The 10,761-nt window shown below is 34.7% G+C and overlaps 1 protein-coding gene across 2 annotated transcripts in view; it reads left to right on the top strand.

The window, feature by feature from the left end:
* The window catches only part of TMX3 (thioredoxin related transmembrane protein 3), a 29,576-nt gene extending 19,153 nt beyond the window's left edge, over positions 1 to 10,423 (top strand). For both annotated transcript variants that reach the window (XM_065628139.1, XM_065628140.1), the window contains 5 exons: positions 516 to 569; positions 912 to 968; positions 4,056 to 4,185; positions 6,404 to 6,472; positions 7,549 to 10,423. In XM_065628139.1, the coding sequence (XP_065484211.1) occupies positions 516 to 569; positions 912 to 968; positions 4,056 to 4,185; positions 6,404 to 6,472; positions 7,549 to 7,815 (577 nt within the window). In that variant the 3' untranslated portion in view covers positions 7,816 to 10,423. The remainder of the gene's footprint in view (positions 1 to 515; positions 570 to 911; positions 969 to 4,055; positions 4,186 to 6,403; positions 6,473 to 7,548) is intronic.
* Positions 10,424 to 10,761: the final 338 nt, after the last annotated feature.

The following is a 10,761-nucleotide window of genomic DNA, read 5'->3' on the forward strand; positions in this document are numbered from 1 at the left end:
ACAAATGACTGTTCTTCAGGTCAGTTACATTAAAAATGAATTTACTAATGCTTGTATATTAGTTGTCTGTGGAACGTGTACTAAGAAGGGACATTTTCAATTGGGTTGGAATTTACTGAAGAGACTGAGAGGAACAAGACCTTCCCCTTCTCTTTCTGATTGCATGCATAATTAGACTAAGAAAATACTGTTCAAGTACTGTGTATACTATTTTCCCAGACCTCTTTGGGTTTTCTTCAGAGGCACAGTGCTGCATATTCAGAAGGCAGTAGTAGGTGGAGTGAAGCAGCCTGAGTGTCTGTGTTTTTCTCATGTTGAGCCGATGTGGTAGATAGCCTTTCAACCCTCAGAAACCAAGCAAGATGAACAAGGTGGTTTTTGCTAATGGAATAGGGAATCCTTGTTGCTGATGCAGTACTATTTGCTGCTTACTGGGGGAGATCTTTGTATTTATTGTTTTGTATTTTAACAGAATATATCCTGGATTATCAGTGTCACTTTTTTTTCCCTTGCAGACTAAAATCTATTATTCAGGAAGTTGCTAGAGATTATCGGGATCACTTTCACAGGTAGACACACATGGTACAACAATATCTTAAATGAACTTCTGCATTAACCTTTCTAAGACAGCAGTCATTTTTTTTTTTTCTACATGAAAAATGTTGTAGTATCTGCTTCTATATTCATATACTGATAGGACCAATCCATTAACTGAGTGTGTTTTGGGAGGCTAACTGTCCTGTAGAACATCGATTTTTCTTTTTTTCTTTTTTTTTTTTTTTTTAAATTATATTGCTCAGTGTGTGCTGTCATCTTCAGTTATAGAAAACGTATTTAAGGGAGAACTTTTCCTGAAACCCATTATTCTGTGTTCTTTTACGTCATTCTGCTTTTCACTGTTTCTCTTACAGGGATTTCCAGTTTGGCCATATGGATGGAAATGATTACATTAATAGTTTACTAATGGAGTAAGTAAATTCTTATATGAATATTCTTTCTTTTATTGTATTTGTTGCTAAGTTTATTTAATTGAAAACAGCATTCTGAAGAATTCTTGCCTTTCATGGGTTAAAAAAAAAAGTTGCTCTTCTCAGAATTCAGCATGTAACACAGTATCAGTTGCTTGTTAAATTAAATTGCATAATTTGATGTCAGAAAGCTTGGCTTACTGATAATGCTAACTGACAAAGCTTATCTTTTAGGTCTACTTGGTTAAATTAATTACCCTATTAGAACTGTAGGGTTTTTTTTTCCTTCATTTAATTTACAGGACACTAGACAAAAGTTATGTCAATTTGTAACAGGAAATGTAAATAATGGTTATACATTATCTATGGTTTTTATTTCTGGAAAGGCACATTTCATTCTTGATGCACTTTTAAGACAGCTGCATAGAAATATGCTTCTGCAGAGAAGTATAAAATGCACAGAAGATGCTGTCTGCACTTGATATGTACATAATACATTTTGAAACATGTAAGTAGATGCTTGACATTTGCCCTTATTATGTTTCTTATCTAAAAATGCATAATTAGAGAGTTAAGTTTCTTGGTATTTACAGTTAACTACTTGTTTTCTGGCCTCTTGAGTGAAAAAAGGGAAAAACAGAGGTCAATATGCCAGATTTGTAAGTTTTCCAAGCCCCTTTTGTGGGGATCAAAGCATGACCAAGCACATGCTTGTGCACCTCAAGTTTCTAGGAGCTTCCTGGGGATTCAGGAGGCACAAGATCTGTATTTCTATGAAATGTCTGTAGATTAACACCTGAATACAATTAATTTAAAAAGAGCTGTCTCTCAATTCAAGTTAAGTGATGTGATTGATCTTTTCTTTTTAGTTCCCAAAAGTAAGACCTTCCTCACTTTATTAGTTCCTTCTGTGCAGGCTCTTATATCTGACTGACTGCTGAGCTGTTTCAACCTGTTTGTCTGGCAGAAAAGTGTTTGCTTTTTTGGCCAGGCGAGTAGGCGAGTTATTTTGCTGATGCAGCAAAACCCTTTAATGTCTTTCCATGTATTCTGCTGAGTAACAGAACTGATGTGCAAAGAAGCGGGGGAGGGAGATGAGGTCCCTGGGAGGAAGAAGACAAAGAACTGCCACTTACAGCAGTACTGATCTAGTAGCAAGTTCTGTTCAGCTGGATTGTCTAACTTAATCTGCAAAATGCCTGATTTTATAATTGGTAGTATATGAGAAATTGCTGTTGAAGTAATCATAGGCTTTTGTTTTCTGCACAGAGTGTGTACATTTCCAGCATAAGTGGGAAGCAGCAAAAGAATGTAGCAAAATGTGTTCAGTGTTTTAAGTAGCTTCCCTTCATGTGGCTACTTAAAACCGTATTGCAAATGCTTCACTTTGTCTCTAGGTGGCAGCAAGTGGAAATAGAAAAAGCCTCGTGAATAGTGAGAGCTCTGTAGCAGAACACTTTTCTGCTGCGCCAGGTGCACATAGGAACAAATTCTGTTTCTTCACAAAGGACAAAATATTGTATGATTTGTGGGGACAGAAGTAGTAGTCCTTGACAGAGATAGACTTATGAACTTGGCTTTAACTCCATTAGTAGACGTTATAATTTATCTGTCTCTTCACCACTGGATGAACGTGCTTTTGCTGGATTAAAAATGCTATTGTTAAAACCGTGCACAAAAGAAGAAACAGCCTTATGTGTTGTACTGAATGCAAAGATACATCTTCGTGTAAGCTAAGGCAGATGGCATCATTGGAATGTCAATTGTAGATGTATATTGAGTATTACTTCTGCAGCTCTTGGAAGAAAGATATTAAACATGTTTTTATGAATCTCTGTATAGTATATAAAGTTTGTATATGGAGTTTATTGTTCAACTGTGCTACAACCAACTCCATGAACTTCAGTTACCAGACTGTTAAATGCAATAGAAGCACCTTTTTTTTTTTCTTTTTTTTGGAGGGGGGAACTGGGGAGTGTATCTTTTCTGTGTTCAAGTAATAAAACTTGTTCTGTTTTGGCTGGGGTGAGGTATTTTGGCAGAGGTTGATAACTTGTTACCAGGCTCTTGCAAGAATAACTGACTTGGTTTGATTGCCTCCTGCTTATTTCTTATGTTTTCTTAGTAAATAGAGAATAAAAATGTCAAAGGAAAAAGTGTATTTAGAGAATCTTATGTTACAGGTGTTGACAAAGTTTTGTTGTTTGTTTGTAAAGTTCCTTTTGAAAGGATGAAATTATTTTGTTATCTCTGTAGTTGGCCTTATATTTTGTGAAGTGTTACTATGCTTTCAACTTGAATACTGGGAATGTGAGATTTCTCACGTTACTTATTTAATCTATTTTAAATCTTTCTTTTTGAACAATGTACTTGTGCAGTATTAAATTTTCCTAAACCTGATCTAATTTTGAATTTATGGCTACTTTGAACATTAGATTATACCAGTTTATCTCCAGAGATAATTTCTAACCTTTTTTTTTTTCCCCCTGTTCTTTCTTTCTGATTCTGTGATATTAAACAATACTTATGCAGGTGAATGTCACCTGCTGAGTAAGAATTGTTTAAAAACTCTGTAGCTCATCTGCCATATCTAAAAGAGATGTGGAAAAGCTTTGGTTGGTATGGCTTATTCTTTTGACTTAACGAGTAGAGGTTGATTGATAGAGCTAATCAGTTGGGCCTTTGCTGTATGGATTTGAATTTTTGGAATTATACTTCAGCTATTTTGCACTGAAACATTTAATGTGTTCTGCTAATAGTGCATTTCAAAAACACGGCTGCTATCTGTGATCTCTTACTAATTGGTAAGTCATAAGGTACCTGATTTGCAGTCACTATGGGTATGTAGAATTCAATAAGCCTCAATAGTGTCACTGACACAGATGTGAAAGAAAAAATATTAAGAGAAACATGTTTGTATTATTCAGGTGGTTGTCTTCTCCCTTCCCTCTTGCCTTTAAGCAACCGTTATAAGGAACATACAGGAAGATTAATTATACCCTTTTAAATGATATAGTAATTATTTGAATTGTGGTGTTTTGCTTAGTAGTTCTTTAAATGTATAAACAATCTGTTTTATGTTTCCAGTGATGTGACAATCCCTACTATTGTTGTACTGAATACCTCCAATCAGCAGTATTTTCTACCAGATAGACACATTGAGAACACAGAAGACATGGTTCAGTTTATTAACAATATCTTGGATGGTACAGCTGAAGTAAGTCTTCATTGTGACTTGGAATATGTTGGTTAGTGTAAGTAAGGAAAAAATTTGGTTACTCTGATATGCCATGTGTTTTCAGCTTCCTGTCCTGTCTGTCTTTCTGTTTTGGGTGCTGTCAGTGAATACGTGATTCTGAATTCTTGAGGTATGCTGTGGCTGACTGTTCTGACTGTAGAATCTCTTGTAGAAAGCAAGCTTTTTTTTTTTTGTTTGTAGCATGATGTCGGCTGACTTCTCTTGATATTCCTTTTACTGGTAAATTTAGAGCTTTTTATTCATCTCTTGGTTTGCTTTAAATGGGTTCGTTTAAAATTTTCTTTTTAGTGCATAATTCAATTCTACCTTTTCTTTTGGTCAGTAAACTAATAAATCCAATATCTTGATGAATGTTAGATACACATTCAAAAATCAGTGGTATACTTGCTTTGCGTATTAGAGAGACACAAGCTCACCTGTCTGTGCTCTAAAACTAAAAATGAGCTGTCTTTTGTGAAAACAAGAAAATTAATAAATCCCTTTGGAATTGATGGCTCGGACTTTTGTTTTTTAATGTTGGCAAAACAAACTCAGGTTTGCTTATTCCCTCAGTGTACTGTAAGTTAGACAGAAGGCTATGTTGTGTGGATGAGGAAAGAGATCATGGATCAGAGGTTTCATTTGTGTTTATGCAGCAAGAAGGCTTTGCCATGAGGGGAACATTGCTAAGAAATCATTCGGCTGCCTCCTGGGAGAAACCTGTGTTGGTTTAAGCCCCATTTCACTGCACTTTGCTTATTGTGTTAGCTGAATCCCACTTCATGTTATGCCGACAGTTTTAGGTCATTGGGTGGTAATGGCAAGTAATGGTGTAGGTTGTTTCAGTCATATGGAGTACTTTGGTTTATTTAATCTGACAAATTGATGTAGCAACATAATGTAGGTGGATTTGTTTGCCATTCATGACTTTACTGGCCATGCTTCCAGTTGCAAGGTGAGGGAAATTCCTGTACCTTATTTGGTAGTTATTTGTTTTTCATTTCTCACTTTTTAAATGCTTTATTAGTTGCACTGAATTATGTTATCAAGAACTATTTGACTCTCTTTAAATATATCCTTGAGGTTGAAACAGCAATTGAAAATGGTTTCTGTCTGGTTTTTAACTTTGAGGAAATTCATTTGTGATGCTTTGTGTTTTTTGCCATAGTGTCACTTAGATTTTTTTTTTTGTTTTTTTTGCGCTATTTCAGCAAAAATGATTAAAGGTCTGTCTAAATTCACATCTCTATATGAGAGTGCTAATATAAGACAAATAATACGGGATGTGACTTCGTGACTTCATAAGCTAAATGGTGTCTGTAGACACAGCTTTGGCTATGTTCAGGCCCAAGAAATTGTGCAGCTGTTGAGGGATGACAATATTTAAAGTATGCTGGTAAACAACTAATAGGATGCAGACTTTCTGAACCACAGTGACATTTCTGAGAAGTATAACATTCCTGCCCTCTCCCTTGGGAAGCGTTGGATTATTCACCTTACTTTCTTGTTACTTTCTGTAAGGCCCTATAGATAGCCTTGGGTGACTCTGTTTCATCTTTATGGACTTTTTTGTAATTTGAGGGGTTATGGTCAGTGTCAAGTGCTGATCAGCTGACTTCCAAAATGTAGGTTTTCTTCCCATTTGTTTCTCTGGCAACTCCGGACAGGTGAAAACTGGTCCTGTTCAACAGGCAAATTGCCTTTGGATTAATGTGGTCATTTTGAAGATGCTAAATTAGATGGCAATGTAGGTTTAGTATGTTATTGCTTGACACAAGTTTTCTTTATTACACCTTTGTACCTTCTTGTTACTTAGCTCTAACTGCTTCTGTCATAATCCATAAATAGTTATCTGTCAGATGCAGGAAAGTTTAAAAGATCTCTGCAATTTTATAATTGTTAGATGAAGACAGTTGCTAATTTCTATTAGTGTTCCTCTGTGGTAGGAGAGTGGAGTACAGTCCACTGCTAAAGTTTGCACTGATTGTTTAAAACAATTGTGAGAGTTTTCATGAGTCTATTGACATGTTTATCCATGCTTGAGAAGTTGGAGTGTCTGGGCCTCATAAGATGCAAGAATAATTACTTTTCATTTCCTTCTAAAGGGACTTAAGATTGCAAGGTCTGAAGAATGAACTTTTGGAATCATAACTGAAAAGTGTCAGCAGTTTTGACATGGTTCCATTTGAAATTTCAGGCACAGGGTGGTGATGGACTTCTGCAACGAATCAAGAGAATAATCTATGATGCCAAGTCTACCGTAGTGGTAAGTTTTGTTTTTCATTGAATTAGATAGTACTCTTGTCAATCAAGATGCAAATCTTTTCAGAGGGTTTAGAAATATTTTTATATAGGTTTGTTTATATTATATGTCTTGTGTATATATTATAGGTGTATATACATTAGGCTTAAGCCAAATGAACTTCTTGATTAAAGTTTTTAATAGTGCTTTCTGGTGTGCAAATATTCAACATACATTAGTTTCTTCATTTTTTCACTCCTTTTCTGTATTGGTCTGGCATGTATTTTAAGGAACAGAACAGGGAGAATTGAAAATCTTTTCCTTGACCCTTTTGACATCCTTTCACTGAGATTGATAGCACTTTCACATTCTGAGAAATGTTGTGGTTTCAGCCTGATTAATTGGGGCATAAGGGGATTAAATACTACACTTGGTGTAGTTTTAAAACAAATACATTTATCATCTTATAGGTTAATTACGCTTAACAGGATTTTGTTGGGAAGATGTACACAAATCCATTTCTTATCCTACGCAAGCAAAAAACCTGTGCTGTGAATTTAAATTGAAACTCACATGTTTATGTACGAGTGGCTTCCAGACTTCAGTGAATGTGCAATTTTTAGCTGTCAGTTTCTGAAACCAAAAGTCCTTCCTCCTCTGCCATTAAATTACTCTTCAGTAGGAAGCTGGCTAATAACAAAATGTTTCTGCAGATCCCTCAGTCTCAATTTGATCTCTGAGAATGAGACACAAGTAAGTGATGAAAGTGTTTGCTTCAAGTGTTAACACTATTAGAACAATTGTTTCTCAAGCTTCAGTTAACAGGATGTACAGTTGACATGTTAACATTAGCCATCCCAATGCAACATTGCAATATTTGACGTTCTAAGACTTTTTAAATTAACTTCTAGTAGGAGTGGTTAAAATGAGGACTCTTCCTCCTTTCTGGTCAAAACAAAACAATACAAAGAAACAAAAAAAAAAGGAACAAAACAAAACACTTTGGATGTCTCTGAATAAATAGAGTAATAAGAGAAATAAGGCAGTAATTTGTATATTCACTGAAAGTATTTTTTTACCTCAAATTTGTGTTTCAACAGTCTGTGTTCAAGAGTTCACCACTGCTGGGATGCTTTCTCTTTGGGTTGCCCCTGGGGGTCATCAGCATTATGTGCTATGGAATCTGCACAGCGGATGCAGATGGAGGGGTAGATGAACATGAGGCAGCTGAAAAGGAAAACGGTGATCGGGAGCTCACGGATGAAGGCAGTGAGGAGGAACAAGAGGACGAAAAGAATGGAAAATATACAGAACTTTCAGATGGAGAGCTTAAACAGAAAGACATAATGGAAAAGAAAAAAGACTAACTTGTTTAGCAAAATTATTCTCTAGAATTTCCAAATAGACTTATATTTATTGAAGGTAGTCATTTACTGATGATCTTCATGAAAGAGGACCATTTTGTCTGCATTATGGTAGTTTTGACTTGCATGTATTCAAATTTTCTCAGAAATTGACAGGAAAAAAATATGGATGTTCTCTAAATTGTCTTTAATAGATTAACAAAGACCAATTTAAACTGAAGGAATTTGCAGGTACAATTCTACACCATTTTTTTTGAAGAGTTTTGAATTTCCAGAACAGTGAGATAATGTTGCTTGGCCTTATTGTATATGCTCCTAATATAGTCCAGCTAAACACTCATTCACATAAAATTAAGGCTGAAAACCTAGAATGATTGAGATCTGTAATGTCTTGCAGAGCTTGATAGCTAAAGACAATTTAGAGGTTTCTGGGAAGTCATGTTTTCTACCTGTTGCACATTATTTTGGAAAAAAGAACCCCAAACTTTTCTATTTTCTTAAGTTAAAAGTGAATTTTTAGGAATTAGAGAACTGTTGTACCATGTAATAATATAATTATTGGCAGTCAGGAATGTTTACTTGATATAAGATGTGGGAGTTATATACTAAAATAAGTTTTTATTAGTGCTTTGGCAGCTAAAAAATGCTGGAAAACTGTATTAGAAAAACTTTTAGAACATGATTGCCTGTTTAATTTTTTTTTGTATGAATGCTTACACAAACTAATAGTGCAAATGATGTTTTAAGTTTTCTGAATCCACACTTCAACTTGATAAAGGAAGACTTAAATGAAAACAGCCCCTGACTATTTTGCATAACCTTCTAATGACAAACTTTTTGAATGGTGTAAATTTGGTTTACAGTGTTTAATTCAGATTGTTATATATCTTTGAAGCAGTTGATGTTGATAGTTTTGTTTGAGACTGTTACATACGCTCATTAACTCCCTCCTTCAGAGTAATATTAACATTCGTAGAGATTGGTCAGGATAATGCATTTTAGTTAAGTATTTAATCATAAAAGTCAGTTTTAATACAACCCTGCGACTGTGAAAAGGACTAATTTCTGTCCAGGGTTAAAGTCTTCAAGGATAAGCTATAAAACAGCCTTTGGCATTGTCATGGAGAGTACCAGAGAAACAAAACTTATATTACTCTTCCTCTTAGTATTCATGCTGGGTTTTTGGTGGTTTTTTATGTGTTTTTTTTTTTTTTAAGGCTATATTACTGTATAATATGGATTATAATGTCCTCCTTATAAGAGAGCTTAATCACTTAAGAAGTTACTATGCTATAGCACTAAATTAAGGAATTTAAATAAAAAACATGGGTTGGCTTAAATAGGCACGTTCCATGTTTGAGTAAACCTGATGATGATATAAATCATAAGCAGGGAAAACGAATTGCATCCTTTTTCCTTGTAGGAAAGAAACTTGTTTCTTCTGTTTAAGTAGCTTGATAACGGCTGGCTTCATGTTGCAGTGCAGAGTACAGTGAGTAAATGCCTGACTTCAAAGATCGTTGTTACCAAATCATATAAATGATGTCTAAGGAGATTAGGAAGTTTTTTCCAGGAAAGTTTCCATGTCTGATTTTGAGTCCAACCTTTTTCAGGAGGACAAGAAAAAAAGAAGAATTCATAGAATGCTGAGTAGCAGGTGTCTCATACTTTTTTTTTGTATCCTCTTTTTGTGTTTTTTTTTTTTCCTTCTATGAATTGCCTTTTTTTCATTTTTCGTAATTATAGCCAGTTGTAAATGGTGACTTGAGTTTTCTTGCTTTTTACCTTTTTTTTTTTTTTTTTTTTGGCAGAATCTTTGGAGTGTAGTTTTAGCATATGTTTGAAGAGTGAGATGCTTAACAATGTGCTTAGATAAAATTTTTAACATGGTGTAGAGCTCGTAAGTTGTATTAAAAAAAATTAATCACTTAATGACAAGCCTGTAAATTTCTTTGGACATAGTCAAAATGTAGGACTCTTAAGGCAGTAATGTTTTCTTGATTTATTTCTTAAGATTTAAAATACAGATCAATTACATATTTAATTTTGGCTCAGGCTGGAAACCTGCAACTTTTGACTTAATAAAAGAACTGAAGTGGTCACTGGAATTCTTTCAACTATGAGCTTTCATTTTTTTAATTTTTTTGTTTATAATCAGAAGTAGCCAAGTAAGTTACTGAGAAATCTGAGATACGGACCTTAATGTGATCAATACTGTGTAAAAAAACAAGTGGAACTAGGATCTGCTAAAACTAACATTTCACTGCTCGAGTTAGGAGGAAAGCATGTGTCTCAGTCACTTCTGAACTGTGATATCAATCAGATGTGTACTGAACGATTGAAAATTAAACTTGAAATATACTGCCATTTTCACCAAATCCTTCTCCCAGCTGTATTCAACAAGACACAGGGAGAAGAAAAACATACAAGTCATATACGGGGTGTCAGAAGTGATGTGAAATTAAGGCGTTTGCTGTGGTCGTGCAAGTAAATCTAGAATGCTGTCTGAGAGGGGATCTGGCATTTTATTATTTTCTTCAGTCTCTAAAGGTTTCTTAAAGCAACTTCGCTGTAATAACTTTGAATTCACAAAATAACGCTGCTTTTTTAAGTCAAGTGTAAGCCTTTTGTTTTTCTGTAATAAAAACATTTAAAAGAGCTTGTTTCCTTTGCTTGCTTTACACTGTTAAGCTTAGATAGTACACGTTGTGTAGGAGGCCGTGTTTCCTGGGACAATAATTGCAAGCATACTTTTGGACCTCAGTAACGCAGTACTGGTAGTTTTTAAAACGACAAATGAGTTAATCCTGTCTGATAACTTCTCTTTGGTATTTTGAAAATATTCTCTAGATGTAGGAGTTAATATTTATGTGTCTTTTATTTAGTGAACATCCTAGAAGTATAAAACAAATGCATTTCTGAAAAAGAAAATATAAAATACCAGTTCAT

This window comes from Caloenas nicobarica, chromosome 2 (assembly GCF_036013445.1).
Source record: "Caloenas nicobarica isolate bCalNic1 chromosome 2, bCalNic1.hap1, whole genome shotgun sequence".
Lineage (NCBI taxonomy): Eukaryota > Metazoa > Chordata > Aves > Columbiformes > Columbidae > Caloenas > Caloenas nicobarica.